Below are 18,062 nucleotides of genomic sequence, written 5' to 3'. Positions count from 1 at the left end.
GATCTACTGTGGCCATATTGGGACTGTGAGGTGACCTTGATGATGAATGCTGAGACTAAATGTGTAAGTGGACAACGGCCAGATCATATATAAAAAAAGAATGCTGACCCACAAACTGTAGGGGCCTGTAGAGGAAACCAACCCTTTATCTTACAGCCAGACTGCTGTAAGTCAGACATGTGTGAATTCAGACTGCTATCTCTAGTAAATGGTTCAGGAAACCAAATAATAACCCTTGCAACAATGGGCCCCAAATGTCCAGGACTTGATTAACAACTGAGAGCGTCCCTAAATTTTGTTCCTGCTTGCAACCTGGGACCAACCAGAGAAAGCCAAATAGGCACCCCTAAAGAATCACATAGGACCCCCACTTCTAGTGAGCCTGCCTGCAGCTTCCCACACCGACAGCCTCCATCAGGGCACACCTGGAGCCTTCCGTTTTCTCCGTGTGAAGCTTTCCCCCACCTCTATCCGCCTGGGAGCTCTGACCCCCTTGCTACAGCCAGCTCTGAATGAATAGCCTTTGCTTTCTCATTCGAGTGGGTTTCATTTATTTCCATGATGCCACATATCAAGGATGGTGAAGAAGAAGCACAAAAGGACCTGGAGCTCTGATCAGAGGAGCAGCTGCTCTGCTAGCTCAGAACTATGCTGGGGAAACAGAAGGGAAGACAAAATCTCCTCCGAGTCCACAAACCATCCCCATGAAGGTAGGAGAACAAGAAAGCGATTTTATTATTGAACAAGCATTTAGCCATGATGTGGCGTGCATCCCAGATAGTCTGTTACAGAGACTGCAGAGGCGGGGATCTTTCTCCTGCATGTAGCTAAGCAACTACAACCCATTATATTCACATTTCTGAGATGAAATGGCTCAATTTCTTCTACCTTTATGACTGGAGGCAGGGTTTGTGTCGTGGAGTCGGGTGCCAGCTGAGGTTTGGCCGTCTCTCGTCCTAGGAAACTGGGAGATGGGGTCTTAACCTCCTCGGTGATTGCATTTCAAAGGGACACTCCTGGGTCCTTGCGGAGTTGTGAGGCTGGCAAGAGGCTTATTTCACATTTGACCCACAACTGCTGATCTCCAGACGTCTTAACATGACAGAAAACCAGTCTCTATCATCTTTAAACCACTCTTATTTATAACTAGCTTGAAACGCAGTATCTCACAAAAGCACAGTTTTGGTTTTTTTTAGATGTTGGGGGCAGGAGTTTAGTAATTTATTTATTTATTTTTGCTGTGTTGGGTCTTCGTTTCTGCGCGAGGGCTTTCTCTAGTTGTGGCAAGCTGGGGCCACTCTTCATCGCGGTGTGCAGGCCTCTCACTATCGCGGCCTCTCTTGTTGCGGAGCACAGGCTCCAGACGCGCAGGGTCGGTAGTTGTGGCTCACGGGCCTAGTTGCTCCGCGGCATGTGGGATCCTCCCAGACCAGGGCTCGAACCCGTGTCCCCTGCATTGGCAGGCAGATTCTTAACCACGGCGCCGGCAGGGAAGCCCGAAAGCACAGTTTTGTACACTTTTTTCAAATCTGGAAAATTCTCTTATCTTTGAATATTGCCTCTTCCATGCCTTCTATTCTGTCCTTCTTAGAAAATATCTATTACAGCATCTCATTCTATCTTCCTTGTCTAAAGTTTTCTTTAATATTTTTCAGCCTTTATCGGCTTGTGTTACAGGTCAAGCTTCCAGTTCATTAATTCTCTCTTCAGCTGTTTCTGGTCTACTGTATAATCACTGTGTTAATTTTTTATTTCAATGAATCATAACAAATAGATCTAAAATTTTTGTTTGCTTTTTAAAATATTCTGCCTCTTTAAAAAATATTCTGTTTCATGTGTTATGAATACTATTCTCTATATGCTGTCTAGAAGAAGCCATTTTAAGTATAAAGACAGATTAAAAGGATGGAAAAACATATACTGTGCAGACACAGATGAAAAAAATGCTGGTGTGTCGATATTAATATCAGACAAAGTCGATTTCAGTACAAGAATTGTTACTAGAGATAAAGAAGGACATTACATGAAAAATGAAGGGGTCAGACTATCAGGAAACTATCAGGAAAACATCACAGTCCTAATAACAGAGCTTCAAACTACATGAAGAAAAACCTGAAAGAACTGAAATAAACTAACCACAGTTACACCTGGAGATTCCTGCGCTGCCTTCTCAGTAATCAGTAGAACACGTAGACAGAGCTTCCTGGGCCAGGAGATCAGTGTGGCACTGAGATAACCATGGCAACAACTACCCAAACTAGCCAGGCTCCTGACCAGATGGGCCAATGCCCCACACCAAGGCCTGCAGGAGGTGAGCTACGAAGTAACGATGTCAGTTCTCCCCAAATTGAGAAACATGTTTAATGCAATTCCTGTCAAAATCTGAGCAATATTTTATAGATACAGAAAAGATTATTCTAAAATTTATATGGTAAGGTAAAAAAACCCTCCTAAATATATTTGAAGAAATATAAAATGAGAGGAATCAGTCTATCTGATTTTAAGACTTATTATATTGAGACTGTGGTATTGGTGGAGGGATAGACACAGAGATCAGTGGAACAGAGCGGAGAACCCAGAAATAGACCCACACAAATATGCCGAACTGATTTTTGACAAGAGTGCAAAAGCAATTCCATGGAGGAGGACAGCCTTGTCAACAAAGGGTACTGGGCATCCACGGGGGGAAAAGTGAACCTCAACCTAACCCTCACACTTCATATAAAGGTTAACTCAAAATGGGCCATGGATTAAAATGTAAAACTATACGACTCTTAGAGAAAAAACAGAAGAAAACCTTCAGGATTTAGGGCTAGGCAGACAGTTCCTAGAATTGATGTCAAAACCGAGATTGGCAGAAGGAAATGTTGATAAATTGGACTTCATCAGAATTCAAAATGTTTGCTCTGTGAAAGATGCTGTTAGGATGACAAGACAAGCAGCAGACTGGGCGAGAATGTTTGTGAACCGCATATCTGACAGAAGACTAGTATCTAGAATCTACAAAGGACTTCCAAAACTCAACACTAAAAACAATCAAACAAGCACAGGGAATGCCACTCAATACTCTGTAATGGCCTATATAGGAAAAGAATCTAAAAAAAAAAAAGGTGGGTATATGTATCAACATTTGTATAACTGATTCACTTTGCTGTACACCTGAAACTAACACAACATTGTAAATCAACTACACTCCAATAAGAAATAAAACAATGAAACAACAACAATCCCCAAACAGATGTGAAAGTGAGCGGAAGACAGGGGCACATTTTACCAATAAGCATCCACAGGGCACATCTTTTCAGATGTTCAACACCTCAGGCATCGTGGACGTGCAAGTCAGAGCTACAAGGGGCTCTCACTAAAGTAAAAGAAAACAGTGACAATACCAAATACTAAAGAAAGTGTGGAGAAACTGGATCCCTTGGACATTGCTACTGGGAAAGCATAGGTATAGCCATTCTGGAAAACGTTTTGACTGTTTCTTAGAAAAGCAGGCGAACCCCGGCATATGACCTAATAAATACACTCCGGGGCGTTCGTCCCAGAGGGATGAAACGTCAGACTCACGCAGAGCCTGCTGGTGAATGGATGTAGCCGCTTTATTCGTTAACAGCCGAAACCTGGAATCAGCCCAGATGCCCTACAAGAGGTGAACAGGTAAACGAACTGTGACCCATCCAGCCGTGGGGCACTGCTCAGCCGTAAAGAGCAACAAGTTCCTGAGGCACCTGGATGACCCTCCAGAGAATATGGTGCTGGATGAAATAAGCCCAAAGGTCACATGCTGTGTGATTCCGTTTATAGAACATCCATGAAATGACACACTTTAGAGATGGGGGACAGACTAGTGATTGTCAGGGGTTAAGGAGGGGGTGGGGTGGAGGGAAAGAGGGGGAGGCTATCAAAGGGCAGCAGGGGGCTCCTTGTGGGAATGGAATGTTCTGTGTCCGGACTGCATTAGTCAACAGCTCGGTGGTGATTCGGTACAGAGTTCTGTAAGGTGTTACCGTGGCGGGGGGGAATCTGGGTAAGTCCACGTGGGATCCCTCTGTGTTCTTTCTTACAACAGCAGGGGAACCTACAATTATCTCAAAATAAAAAGGTTAATTTAAAAAATGATCATTTGGGGAATTCCCTGGTGGTCCAGAGATTAGGACTCAGCGCTTTCACTGCCGAGGGCCCGGGTGCCGTCTCTGGTTGGGGAACTAAGGTTCCACAAGCTGTGTGGCATGGCCAAAAAAAAAAGAGATCGTTTTTCTTGGTTATAAGGTCAAAGAGAAGCTAATTTCACGGAGCCCACGTGGTTCCTGAGCAGCCCAGTGCTGGGAGGACTCTCTGTGTGAGGCAGACCTCTTCTGGATCGCTTTGGCCTGTCCAGACACCTGCTGATCCAGTGGGGCCCTCAGCAATTCAGGCCGGATCAGCCTGAGGCCGGACAAGTCTGCCTGCAGAGAAAACAGTTCACTTGCTGGCTTTGAATGATGCCTCCCGAGATGTGGGAATGCGGGGGCGGGGTGGTGGGCAGGCTGTGGGCTTGGAGGGTGTCCCAGGGTGGGTGCAGGCCCTCAGCTGGAAAGTGTCCTGGGGGTTGGATACAGCCTGTGGACTGGTGGGTCACTGAGTGACCCACACCCTGCCCCGCCCCGGCTGTGATGACGAGGGTCTCCTTGTGGGGAATTTAAAGGAACCACAGAAGATCCTGCTGGAGCGGCTGGGAGGGGCCCAGGCTGTGGAGGCCCCGAGAGCTACGGTGCTGTGTGCATAGCCTCACCTGGACCCAGGAAGGATCAGACCCAGGTGCCTCGCCTTGAGTTGGGGCCTCCCTTCAGCTGCCCAGGAAGCGGCGCTTGTTGGAAGTGACCAACTGCACCGGCAGCTCAGAGTATTGCCCGTCCGCCCTGTGGGCACAGCAGGTGATAAACGGTGACTCACAGGCTAGGCCGCGGTCAGCGAGGATGACACGGCTAATAAACGAAGAGTTGCAGACCTCGTGGGTTAGCGTTCTCTCGCCCCTCTCCCCAGGGGCTGCTTGACCTCGCGGCCCCTCGTTCATCAGCAGGCGTGTAACAGCTGTACGGGGTGGCGGCCTGACTGCCTCCAGTGGCGAAGCTGCTTTTGCAGCTTCATAACAGGAGAAAAAAATACCCTTCATAACAGGAGAAAAAAATACCCTTCATAACAGGAGAAAAAAATACCCTTCATAACAGGAGAAAAAAATCTCCCTTTATAAACAGGAGAAAAATACCCTTTTTGGTCTTTTCTGCAATCACATGTGCCTTCTTTATGCCCCTTCATTTCTGAACAAAAGCAGATGTATTTTTCCTAAAGACAAACATTTGGAGAATCTATTTAGCTGAAGTGATGGACAGCGGCTTGTCACAGAGGATGGAGAAAATACCGCAAGTTTTTTCCCAGGAGCTTTTGTGAAATCCTATCAGGAATGAATGGTCTGACCTGTGGGGAGACCCGTGCATTTCCCTTCTCGTTCACTCTTCCAAGCCTCCTTGAAATCAGTTTGAATGCAATGCTAGCAGCCCTTTCAGCTGAAAACCAGAGCAGTAGACCCAATGATTCCTCTAGGTTGGCGGCATAAACCACATTCCAAGTACCTGCCTTTTAACTGTTCTTTCTTCACTCACTCGCTCGCATGTTCATCAAGCATCCTTGAGCACCTTGCTCGCTGGGCCGGGTACCACCAGGAAGGCAGAGAACCTGCCTCCCTTGCATTTCTGGGCGCCCATCCTCACCCACCCCAGTGCGCTCAGGTGTTTTCTTCAGATGCCAGTGAGGGCAGCTCACTTGTCAGAGATTAGCTTAGCTTATTCATGTGGTGAATGAGAGAGAATGAGAACGAGAATTTTAAAAAAGGTTCCTAATGCTTATGGGATTTTTTTGCAATTCTAATGAATGTGCCAACGTGACCTGACCTGGAGGTCCCTGGTGGAATGCGGGGTCTGACACATTTGCTCGTATCAGGCAGGTGCCCTGGAGGCTCGCAAGGCTATGGGCAAGGTTAGATTTCCAATGTGCCCAAGAGAATGAAAACATAAGGCAGTTAGTTAATAAACAGACTCAACCACCATGCTTATTTCCACAAACTCCACACTTCCCTCACTCGATTCAAGTTGCATGATTGATTCTGGGAAATTAAACACCTTTCTATGCACCAGCAATCCCCAATCGAGTTTAGCCCTGAACACCCACTCCCTAATCGCCGTCTCATTCAGGGAGCCCTGAGGGAGCCCTCATGTCTGCAGTCCCAGTGGGGAGCATTAGGGCTCCAGAGCCCCCGGGGTCTCCACGGCGGGGCTGCCGATGACTCAAGAGTATGGCTGCTTTACCTTTATGGGGGTAGGGTCTCTCTGGCAATAAATATAAAGAAAACCATTATCACCTACTTGGAGGCTTAGAGATGTGTTCGTCAGACCAGCTAGGGCGCTACGTACAGGGGCTGTGGTCCAATATTCCCACCTTCTCATCTGCCACCCGTCCAGCCTCTGAGCCTCGGTTATTGGTGTCGCTTTTTTGGCCAAGCTACCTCGTCAGAATATAATATTGTTCATGGCCATCTGCTGATGAAAAAGTGATACCCATTCACTATAGGAATTGAGGAAAATGTGCTGGAAAAACATCACTTGTAATTTCACCCAGGAATAACCTGTGAAATATCTGTTAACGTTTTTCTTCAACAAAATCAGGGTCATAAAGAACAAACCATTTGTATCCGCCTTGCCCAATCCAACATTATTTAAGGAACACTTGCCAATAAAATTAAATGCCCTGGAAGCGCACGGTGGCTGTGGTTGCCGCGTGTCAAATCCTAAGGATGTTTCCTGGTTTGCGTGAAGTTTCTCCCACTCGTAAGACACTGTTATCCTCCTGCCTTACAGTTGCCTGAAAACGCCAAATCTTTGCATTTCTCAGAAAATGGAATGACGCTGCCCTCCAACCATTTGAAAGGCCAAATATGACAGTTTCCGTGAGCACTTAGGGGCTCAGAATAAAACCTTGCACTCATTTTTAAGAATCCCTTAATTACACGCTTCTGCTGCAAGGATAATGTCTAAAAATTCTTTACACTTGAATTAGATGCCTCTGATGGCTAGGTACAGTAAATAACCATGTATAAAATCTGGTGAGGCAAAATAATACCAGATGTGGGAAAGTCTTCCTTTGTCTGCTCACAAGGCTTGGCCAGCTGGGTGTGATTCTTACCTGATTCCCATGTTGAGACAAGCAGACGCATCAGTACTGGGGGTGCGAGTGCTGATAGCAGAGCCCACAGTGGGCCTGCGGCAGTCGCTCCAAGGACCTTGGGGAAGCTCTCAGGAGCTTTATAGGTTGAAGCCCTTCAATGGGCGTTCTAGGATCGCAGCACCGGGACGTGAAGACAACTTCTCAGCTGCTCTTCATAGGGTTGGCCTTGTGCCTTCATGTCTGAAATCAAGTAACTGTTGGGCGGGTTAGAAAAACTAACGGGGTGGGGGGCTTGGAGATCAGGGAGGAAACGGGCACTGAGAGGAGACTGGAGAACGATGCCAGCTGTGTTTTACACCACGGTCACACCCACTCTCGCAGACGGCGAATGGCCATATGTTCTTTGCAGCTCTGTCTGTCGTGAAGTGGGCCCTATTTCCCACCCCTTAACTCTGGGCTTGGCCAAGGGACTTGCTGTGGCAGATGGGACACAGTGACTGTGGTACTTGATCAGACTTGAAAAGTGCCTGGGCCCCGGGGGCTTATGCTTTCTTGCTGCTGGGACCGTTTTGCCACCACATTTTATTAACCTGCCACATGGTGACAGACACACGCATGGCTGCAACTCCAGCTGACACCAGACACTGCCAGGTGTGTGGGCGAGGCCATGTAGACCAACCAGCTCCAGCTGGGCTGGGCCAGACCAACTATCCTGCCCAGTCAGCCCACGAAGCCCTGAGAAACAATACACGTTGTTGTTTCAAGTCACTGAGTTTTAGGGTGTTTGTTATGCAGCAAGAGCTGACTGACACACTCCCCATTCGTACCCAGGTGGTTGAAGGCAACATTTCAGGTTTGAGTTTGGCCAAGCAGAGCGTCATCATTTGTATTCCTGGATTCTTACATCCAGACCATCCTTTTCCTTCTGTCCCATTTCTACCAGTTCTCCCTGTTGAGTCACTCTGTGCTCAGTGCCCAGTCCTCTCAAAGAGACCCCACTGGCCATTCCTGCCTCTGCATCTGACCTGAGCCTGCTATTCTCCTTTCCTCCAGGTACCTGCCTTTTGCAGAATCTGGCTCCTTTGAGGAAGCCTGACCAAGAGAAGACGCCCCCAAACAACAGAGCTACCTCCCTGCCTAGGGGATGCACATCACTGATGGCCTCCTGCAACGATGCCTTCACCCACAGAGAGATGCAGGCAGGCTCCTGAGGGTACCTGCTGTTGATGGAGAGCTGGGTGCCAGACACTGTGCTGACACTCGACACACGCTAGTGAGTTAATCCTCACAGCGAGCCAGAGAGGTGGAAATTGGCAGATGGGCAAGCTAAGACTGCCAGGGTGTAGGGGGTGGAATTGTGTCCCAGCCCCCAAAGATTGTAACCACTTGTGCCTGTGAGTGTGACCTTACTTGGAAATGGGCTCTTTGCAGATGTCATAAGTCAAGGTGAGGTCACTGGATTGGGCTGGGCTGTCGTCCAGTGGCTGGTGTGCTCGTAAGAAGAAGGAAATTTGGGCACAGAGACGAGGGGAGAAGGCCATGTGATGTCCCCAAGAGCCAGGGACCAGCAGGGATGGCTAGCAGCCGCCAGAGCTGGGAAGAGGTGAGGAAGGATTCTTCCCTAGAGTCTACAGAGGGAGCTCGGCCCTGACAACACCTTGATTGTGGACTTACGGCCTCCTGAACCGTGAGAGAATACATTTCTCTTGTTTTAAGCCACCACGCTTGGGGTACTTTGTCACAGCAGCTCCAGGACATGAGTACAGGAGGTGGGCAGTCCACACCAGCAGTGAGAAGAGGATTCCAGAAGGGCTGAAACCCAGTCTTGCCAGGTTCTTTGCAGAACAGGCAGCCTCTAGACAACGCCCCGTCCTGATGGCAGAAGCTGGACCAGCGCAGGAAAAGGAGGAGAGGAAGCAGCCTGGCCTGGACGTCAGTGGAGGGGCTGCCGCTGGAGGAGCCGGCTTGGGCTTCCGGAAGTCTCCCAGAGTTTCCATTCAGGATGGATGGCTTGCCCGAGGAGAGAGGGTGATACGTAAACAGATGAACATTTCTGCCAAGTTCCTTCCCAACCAGTACGCTGTGGTCGGCACAGTGCGTATACCAGACTGGCAGGCATCCTCAGCCCATGCCGTCAGCAGGCATTTCCATGGAGGTGGGAGCTGCGTGCCACGATGCCCGCTGCAGCCCTGGGGTCGATTAGCATCTGTGGGACACACACGGGCTATGTAAGGGCAGGTGCCTCTGGACATCACAGCAGCGGTGAGAACAGGCAGATCTGTCAGCGGCTGCAGTCACCGAACATCTCCTGTTACATTCTAATCGGCACGTCCAACACATTCTGAATTTCTTGTAGAGTTAATTTTAAGGAAAACGGCAGAATTTAGTCCAGAGTTCTCATGGCCATGAGTCATCGTGGGATGCTGCAGGTTCAACACGCGTCTCGCTGCCCCGTGAGGGACCATGTCTGCCTCTGCCGCCTCTCCTCACACCTGTCCCTTTGTTCCTTAACGAAGCCCAAATGTTCTTATTTTTACCCCGTTCACTGCCAAGTCTGAAAACCGTGCCAAGGATGGATGCGTGCTATCTTTTGAGGGTCCTTTGTCTCAGCTGGGAGTGAGGTGCACATATGCTCACAGATGCGCGCGCGTGTGCGCGCGCGCGCACACACACACACACACACACACTCACTGTGCAGGATGACTTTTCCTCTTAGTGATTCTCTAGGTTAGTGACCACAAACTCAAATTCATTCCTTCGATGGGTAAATGTCTGAGCCCCTAATGGGTGGTGGTCACCAGCGTCACCCCCAGGGTGTATGGGGTCCAGGGAAATCATTTTTTGCAGGGTTCCTATCCTTTATAAACAATGCGAGTCGCCCCAAATCACCAGGAGCAGCGGGGCCATGGGGCAGGCTTGCAGCCAGGAGGGTTGATGCCCCAGTCAGCCTCAAGTCCACTCGGTGGTGTTCGCAGCTGTCACCACCCCCTTCTTACAACTGACCACCAGTCCAGCTGGACTTAGGTCCAAATGGTCCCTCAGACCCCAGCGGCATCTCTCCCTGGACGATGCGGCCCCAGCTCGCACCCCTGGCAGAGCCCAGTCCTTCCCCACAAGCCCCAGGGCACCGGCGGTCCAGGCCCCTGCCTCACCCGGACACCTGGTGGTCCTCTCCCCGCACGCCCTGGGCTTCCAAGCCCGTGGGCTCCTCCCTGCCTTGGGGCCTCTGTCGTGCCGTCCCCTCGTGTGGGAGCCGCTTCCTTGGATCTTTGCCTGGTTCACTGCGTTTATCAGCCAGCAGGACTCAGGGCTCTTTGCTCCAGAAAGCACACAGCAAGGGCTGCAGCTCCCCGCCCACCGGGCCGTCCGCTTGGAGGGCCCTCCCTTCTCCCTCTCCCGCCCACTGGCCTTTCAGGAGGTGACCCTTGCCTCCTTCTGAAGGTTCCGGGCACCCTGCGCGTGCCACAAGCAGTGCATAGGACCTGTGGCTTCCCACTGATCCTCTATGGTTTTCCCACTGGCCCGGAGCTCCGACGGGGTGGACACCCAGAGTGGCACCAACGCACATGCTTTGGGAAAGGGACTAGATTGGGCAGGAGGGCATCATGTTGTTTCAAAAGAAAGGCGGCATGTGATCCGGGAAGGGGTATTTTCCTCCTTAGGAATATGGAAGTTTAGGAACCACGGTTTGGCTCTGCAGACCCTGGGCACGTCTGTGACCGCGATGATGGGTCCCTATTTGGAATCGGGCTTGTTGAGAGGCACGGGGCCGCGAGGCCCTGGGCGTGTGTGCGGTGATTCGGGGCTGGTAAAGCCCGTCTGCCCCCGACACCTTCCACCTTGGGCGCCAACATTTCCCCCCTAGAGAGTCATGCTTTTTTCCGTGTCCCATTTTAAAAATAAAATAACATTTATTTATTTATTCTACTTAGAAAAGTAAAACCAGCCACTGCAGAAAATTTGGAAACTACAGGAAAAATCAGAAGCTTCCCCCACCCCGCTGCCGCCTGCTTCAGCCGGCGTGCGAACTCCGCTTCTGCAGCCGAGGAACTGAGGCTGGGCGTCGGTGTGGGTCCTCTGGCTGGGCCGAGCCAGCGGTCCTTGGGTGAGAAGGCCCGGCCGGGCGGACGTGGCCTTGACGTCTGGGCACCTCCGGAGGGCCCTCTCCTCTCAGCACGCCCACTCGCGTCTCAGGCGATGGTCCCGACGTTCCTCAGGCCTCTCTCCCAGCTCTCAGGTCCCCTGAGCACTGGGGGAACCCGGTGGGGTGTTCCCGTGGGATGTGTGCCCAGGGGGATGCCCGTGAGGAGGGCCTGGGTGCTGGAAAGGCCTCTCCGCCGGGACAAGCAGTGGCCCCGAGAGAGGAGGGGCAGCTGCCGGGCTGCAGGGCGTGGTGTCGTGGGGGACCCGGCTTCACTCCTGAGCACCCCGTGGTGCTGGCCCCATGCTGGCCGTCCCTGGACACAGGCTGTGTGAGGTCCTGGGGCGGCCGTAACAAAGCACCGCCGACATTTATTCTCGTGCGGTCTGGAGACCAGAAGTCCAAGATCAAGGGGTTGCAGGCCTGTCCCTCCCGAGGGCTCTCTGCTGGGCGTGAGGATGGCCGTCCCCTCCTGTGTCCTCACGTGCATCCCTCTGTGTGCGTCTGTGTCCTCATCTCCTCTTCTTACACGGACACAGCCCTCTGGGTTAGGACCCACCTCAACTACATTATTTTAACGTAATCACCTCTTTAAAGATCTGACCTCCAAACGCAGTCACATTCTGAGGTGCTGGGGGTGAGGGCTTCCGAGTATACATTTTGGGGGACGTAATTCAGTCCATGACAAGGGAACTCACCCCCCAGGACCTGGCTCCTACCTGAGGCACCCACCCCAAAGCTCCCGAGGCTGTGGTACCCGCTGCCCCTCCACCTCCCCTGGCACGGGTTGGAAGCCCAGCCTGAAGCTGGGAAAAGCTGCCTGAAGACACTTCGAATCCCCAACACCCTCAGCGGGTCCTCTCGGCTCCCAGCGGAGAACGGCCCCCTCCAAATCCACAGCGACGACTTTATCTGCCCTTCAGACAGATTACAGTTAAATTCTTTTGACTTAAATTTTAAAAACTCCCCTCACGGTAACACTGGAGGAGCAGTAAGAGTGCAAGAAGCCTCTTGTCTGGGGCCCGTTCCTGGGTTGGGGAGGGAACCAGCGTCGCTGCTGCCCTTGGGGTCAGGATGGAGGTGGCATTTCCTGCTGCCACCCCGACCCGGTGGGGCAGCTCTGTGGCGCCTGGCTCTTCTCTGCCGGAAGCGACCTGCAAGCTGACAGTTCCCACCGACGCCTGCTTATCCAGGGTTAAGTACTTAGTGTGTGTGGTGTTTGTTCAACCCTCACACTGAATTGACTTTCCCGCGTGGCTTGGTTAAAGATGTCACGCTGGCCTCAGAAATCATGGCTGGAGGAGTCCACGGGAGGTGCCCGTGGTCTGAGACACGGCGGGCAGCATGAGACAGCGGGGTAGGGGCATTTGGCCCCGGGGACACCCTCTAGACAGATGAAGCTCTCCTTTCTTCCTTCTTAGCTGTGAGGTCAGAGCTGAAATCACAAGCGGCTGCACGGCCTTTCTGACGGTGGTGGAGAGGCGGGCGGCCGTAGATGTGTTCCCAGGGCAGCGCGCCCTCAGAGCTGAGCTCCCACGATGACGTTTAGGAAGGGGATTTGTCGGGGTTTATGAGATCCAGTCTTTGCCTGACACGTGTGCGTCATTCCTTGACGGCTCAGAGAAGTTCTTGGGGGAGAAAAACCACAGAAGAGGGCGCTGTCTTGTCCCCTTGTATGAACACAAGGTGATGGAGGCGCGGTCGGGCTGCAGGGTGGGGCCGAGTCCCGCTGTAGCCGCTACGCGCAGGTCTCCCACCACGGGGCTCGCCCTGAGCCTTTTATCCTTCACTCTGACTTTACACTGAGGTTGATGGGGGCCACCGCCGCCTCCCCACCCTCCGTCTCCTACGCGGTCACTCAGCCAGCGTGTGTGGTGCCCCAGGGCAGGAGGCCTTCCAGGTGCGGGTGTGTGCAGGCTGACGCGGCTGGACGGGGCCCCTGTCCGTGGGCTCTGGGGCTGCTCTGTGCAGCAGGGGGGCGGCTGGCAGTATTCCTGCCGCTCACAGAGAGGGGCGTCCCGTGTGAGACAGCTTTCAGTGGGGTCCCGATGCTCTAAGGGATCCCGTTAAAGGGACCAGGCTGGCTTCACAAGGACCCGGACTGTCACAGGTGCTGCCAGGACGGTCTCTCCTCTTGTTTGTCGATCTCATTGTCCCAGGACTTGGTATAACCTAACCCAGTCATGCAGATGAAGTGTGTTAGTGTGTGTGTACACACGTGTACATGCGATTGCCTGTATAAGTGTATGTAAGTGTGTGCATGTGTATACATGCATGTACACGTGTGATTGTGTATATGTGTATGTGGACACACGCGTGTGTATATGCAGTATAAGTGTGTGTGCACACACGTGCCTGTGTATCATCGCATGCTTATGTATGTGTATGCATGTGTGCTATGATCATGTGTACAGTGCACAGAAGCATTATGTGTGTGGACACCTGTGCATGTGTGATTGCACGTGTGTATGTAAGTATGTGTGCGTGTGTCGACATGTGTATCACCTACGGGTGGTTGCGTGTATACCTAAGCATGTGTGCACGCATGTGTGGATACATGTGTATGTGTATGCCTGTGTGGACACGTGTGTGGACCTGTGACTGTGTGTATATGTGCATGTGTGTTTGTGCATGCGTGTGCATGAGTGTTAAATTCAGGAATCATTGTATGAAGTTTGATCAGGGGCAGAGTTGGGTGAGGTAGGCATTCGGCGTAACCCAGCAGACAGAAGGCACCATTCAGCACATTCCCTCACCGATTGGGAGGGCGGGTGATAAAGTGTCTGTATAGCGTGACGTGCAGGTTGAAGGCCTCAATATCTAAACAAGTACTAAGTTTGGGTTGTATTTTAGCCAAAGTTGCGGTAGGTACTGGCTTTAGCAGATGAAAATGAAAAACAAAAGTAAGAACAGAGGCGGAACCCAAGCCCCCTGTCCATATTGAACTGAATTCAAGGAGAGATGGAACGTTTCACAGCTCAAAATGAATTATTCAAAGATGGGAAGTAATATTCTGGAATTCACCAAGAGGGAATAGATGCTCTGAGGAAACTGAACCAACGTGCAAATGAAATGTCCACAGAGCTCAGATTACGCTGACGGCCTTTAAAGTCAGTTTTTAGAGCAGATGCTTTTGGGGGGACGGAGATGGAGCTCACAGCCCCGGGGAGCACTGAGGAGTCTAAACGCACACGGGGAGGGGCTTCTGGGCGAGAGCTCAGGCGTGTGCAACCTGGCGAAGCCTGACTGTGAACTAGCCTGGGGCTGGGTCTCCCCTTGTGGGCGCAGGGCCACCCAGGACGTCCCCAGCGCTTGTGTCTAAAACAAAGGCAGGAAGAGAAGGACAGCTTCATCCCCTGAAACGGGGGCCCTGAAATGTGCTGAGTAAACGCGGCTCCTCTGCCCATCTGCCCGCTTAAACGTGGAGCTCCCAAGCTGGAAACGGGCCCCAGCGTGCGGTGGCTGGAACCCCGCGTGGATTTCTCGGGCTCACGCTGCCTGCAGCCTGACCGAGCTGCCTCCGGCCTCACGTCCCTGGACGCAGCCCCCAACACCCCCCTCGCAGCTCACAAACAGGACACGCACAGCCCCGCGCTCCGGGCACCGGTGTGACATTTAATGCTGAGTTACGCGGAGGCACGCAGCACATCACTCAGGCCATCACTCCGAGACACACGGGTGAGGAAAGCACAGTGTCCTTTGTCTCCCCGTGGGAAGCGAGGGAGATTCCTGTGGTATATCAGAAGCAGCCCGGGATACACAACACTACCAAAGAAAAAGGACAGTACCCGTTTCTGTATAAGAATATATTATTTAAAAGACAGTTTAAAAATAAAAATTCTGTACAGCGTCGTGAAGTCCTTTTTTTTGTTATCAGTGAACAAAATGGTTCTTAGAAAACATGATCTCATGGTGGCAGATGCTCAGGACCACGTCTCCCCGCAGGGCCAATCCGCAAAGCCCAGCCGGCCGGGTCCAGAGAGCAGCCCACAGCACACGGCTTTCTTCAGGCATGATCTGCTTGGAAAAGGAAAAAGACGGCTGGTTTGTGACTGTGGGATCGGAACTGTGCGGGCAATGCCGCAAATGTCACAGGCTCACACACGGGCAATGAGCACTTCTTCTGTCCCAGCACTCTGTGCGTTTCATCACTAAAGCAAGAGGAATGGGATTATTGCCTCTGGTTTAGAGACTGGGGCTCTGCGGCTCAGAGAGGTTGAGATGCTTGTGCACGTCACTCAGCTTGTAATTAGCAAAGCCCGGACTCAGAACAAGGATTGTTGGATGCCAGGGCCTGGTACCCACCTCTCCTCTATGAAACCAACCCAGTTCTCATGCCCTGTACCCTGACTGCTCTATAAGCGAGGCTCTCCCAAGTGACCCTCATACACGTGTGTGGTGTGACCTTACCACGCGGAGGCCGCATGGGCTGGTTTGCCTTCTACCCGTTCCAAATGCAAGCGCGCAGGAAGTGCTTACAGCGACATAAGCAAAGACTTTCTTTTTGAAAAGTAGTACCTATGCTAATCATTGATCTTTTTCTAAGGCATGGCTCCTTTCAGAGCCTAATTGTAAAGATTATATGCAAGGGAGAAGCGTTTCATTTAAAAACATTCATACATTCAGATTCTCTCCCCTCCTTCCCTCCGTCCCTCCTTCCTTCCCAGATTTCCACGCCATCCCCATTGCAGTCTGGACTACCGTATACACTGAGACACCGTTCAGAACAGCCTTACCTTCACGTTTTCCCCCATCTCTGCTTTTCTCTCTTGACGCGGTGCTCTCAGGTGTCAGGCTCTCAGCCTTCTGCTGTAACCAGGACAGAGGATACGGAAGGCAAAAATCAAGCTCCAGGAACAGTGAGTGAGTGACTGCTCGTCTGCCCAAGACCTTCCCGGGGCTGCAGATGCTAAGACGCGGGAGGAGACTGGGGTCTACAGCCTGGGGGAGCTTCCCGGACAACAGCTCTGCACGGGCCGCCTTCCCTGCGGTCAGAGGCCCCACTGCACACGGCCATTGTCCTCGCACTCATGGCCACAGGTGCAGCGCCAGCGCACTGGTGGATGCGGGTGCGAAGTCCGAGACCCTTTCACCTCTTTTGTGGGTCTGTTCTTTCTGGGAACAGGAAGGGGCACTGGAGCGTCCTAACGGCCCTTCTAGGCGGCTGGCCTGGGACCTGGAGACTGAGGCCTTCGCAGCGATGGCTCTCAGTTAACCCTGGGGAGTCAGGCCCCTTTAGCCCTCCTGTCAGGGGGCTCGGCAGGGGGACACCGCCTCTTCCATCTGTTCTCTGCATCTTTTGCTCTTAGGTTCTTGGAGTTTCAGGACCCGTCTGTGACTTTTTTTTTTTTTTTTTTGCGGTACGCGGGCCTCTCACTGCTGTGGCCTCTCCCGTTGCGGAGCACAGGCTCCGGACGCGCAGGCTCAGCGGCCATGGCTCACGGGCCCAGCCGCTCCGCGGCATGTGGGATCTTCCCGGACCGGGGCACAAACCCATGTCCCCTGCATCGGCAGGCGGACTCTCAACCACTGCGCCACCAGGGAAGCCCTTACATTCCTGAGCTCTTAACTCTCCACAACGTCTTAGTACTTGTGAGTTCCCCAGCACTCCCTTTTTCAGTCCTTCACCTGGAATGCTGAGGGTTTTTTTAATTTTTTTTTTTTTGTGGTATGTGGGCCTCTGACTGTTGCGGCCTCTCCCGTTGCGGAGCACAGGCTCCGGACGCGCAGGCTCAGCGGCCATGGCTCACGGGCCCAGCCGCTCCGCGGCACGTGGGATCTTCCCGGACCGGGGCACGAACCCGCGTCCCCTGCATCGGCAGGCGGACTCTCAACCGCTGCGCCACCTGGGAAGCCCCATCTGTGACTTCTTGGGGGAAGAATCCGAGTAGAGGAATTGGCTGCCAGCCTGGATTGCCATCGACCCATCAGCATTTACCGAGCACCATATCGCGTGCGGCATTGTACACGAAGGAGGTCGAGAGCCGCACCGAGGCTCAGCGGGCGCAGTGGGAGTTCCTGGCTGCAAAGACGGGGCGGGGCCCTGCCCGCAGTGAGGACAAATGGCACAGAAGGGGGCCCTTGGGTGGGTGCGGGGGGACACCGGCCAAGGCCAGAGGGGGACCAAGCCCGAGGCAGCAGGGACGGGCCCCGGAGAGAGGGGGTGGGAGCGTGGACGGAAGGGAGGCGACACTCAAGTGGCTGGACGTCACGGGGGGAGGTCCCAGGGGTCCCAGGAGGCAGGGGGACCTGAAGCAGATCTGCACACACTGGGGTCCTGCCTTGGCCAGACCAGCTTCTGGGGCTTTTCTGAAAACCTCTACCCCAGCTCTGAGCCTATGAACTGGACCTCGCTGAAACACAGGATCAATCCCAACAGCAGCCTGGAGCCAGACCCAGCCCCTCCTCGAGGTGCCACGTGGTAGCCCTGTGGCCAGGTCGTGGTGGTGGCTTTTCCCATGCCAGGGGAAGCGTCTCTTCCGCCGCCCTCCCTCTGCACAAGGTCAGCCCCGGGAGGAGGTGAGGGACCCGCGCGGGCCTAGGGCGCTGCTCTGAGGGGATGCAGGCAGCCGAGGTGCTGTGATGCTCTGCATTTCCCGTGGGCGATTGCGACCACGGGGCACCGACTCTGCCCGAGGTTCTGTGCGTTCCGTGCCGTGAGCTCCCCGAGGACTGACCCCCCTCCTCCGTGGGATGCACGAGCTCCCATCTGGAGGGCCCC

General features: G+C 52.8%; 1 protein-coding gene across 4 annotated transcripts in view; it reads right to left on the bottom strand.

The window, feature by feature from the left end:
- Nucleotides 1–15,121: 15,121 nt before the first annotated feature.
- The window catches only part of PDE9A (phosphodiesterase 9A), a 96,605-nt gene continuing 93,664 nt past the window's right edge, over nucleotides 15,122–18,062 (bottom strand). For 2 of the 4 annotated variants that reach the window (XR_010943869.1, XR_010943871.1), the window contains 3 exons: nucleotides 16,970–17,363; nucleotides 16,078–16,150; nucleotides 15,122–15,358 (listed from right to left, as the gene is read on the bottom strand). Coding sequence is in view for 1 of the 4 variants with exons in the window: in XM_067739574.1 (XP_067595675.1) it covers nucleotides 15,348–15,358; nucleotides 16,078–16,147 (81 nt within the window). In the remaining 3 variants the exon portion in view is untranslated. The remainder of the gene's footprint in view (nucleotides 15,359–16,077; nucleotides 16,151–16,969; nucleotides 17,364–18,062) is intronic. The other 2 variants (XR_010943870.1, XM_067739574.1) reach the window with 2 other exon arrangements.

This window comes from Pseudorca crassidens, chromosome 5 (assembly GCF_039906515.1).
Source record: "Pseudorca crassidens isolate mPseCra1 chromosome 5, mPseCra1.hap1, whole genome shotgun sequence".
Taxonomy (NCBI): Eukaryota; Metazoa; Chordata; class Mammalia; order Artiodactyla; family Delphinidae; genus Pseudorca; species Pseudorca crassidens.
The sequence above is the reverse complement of the archived record's forward strand: the minus strand, read 5'-3'. Positions and strand labels throughout refer to the sequence as shown.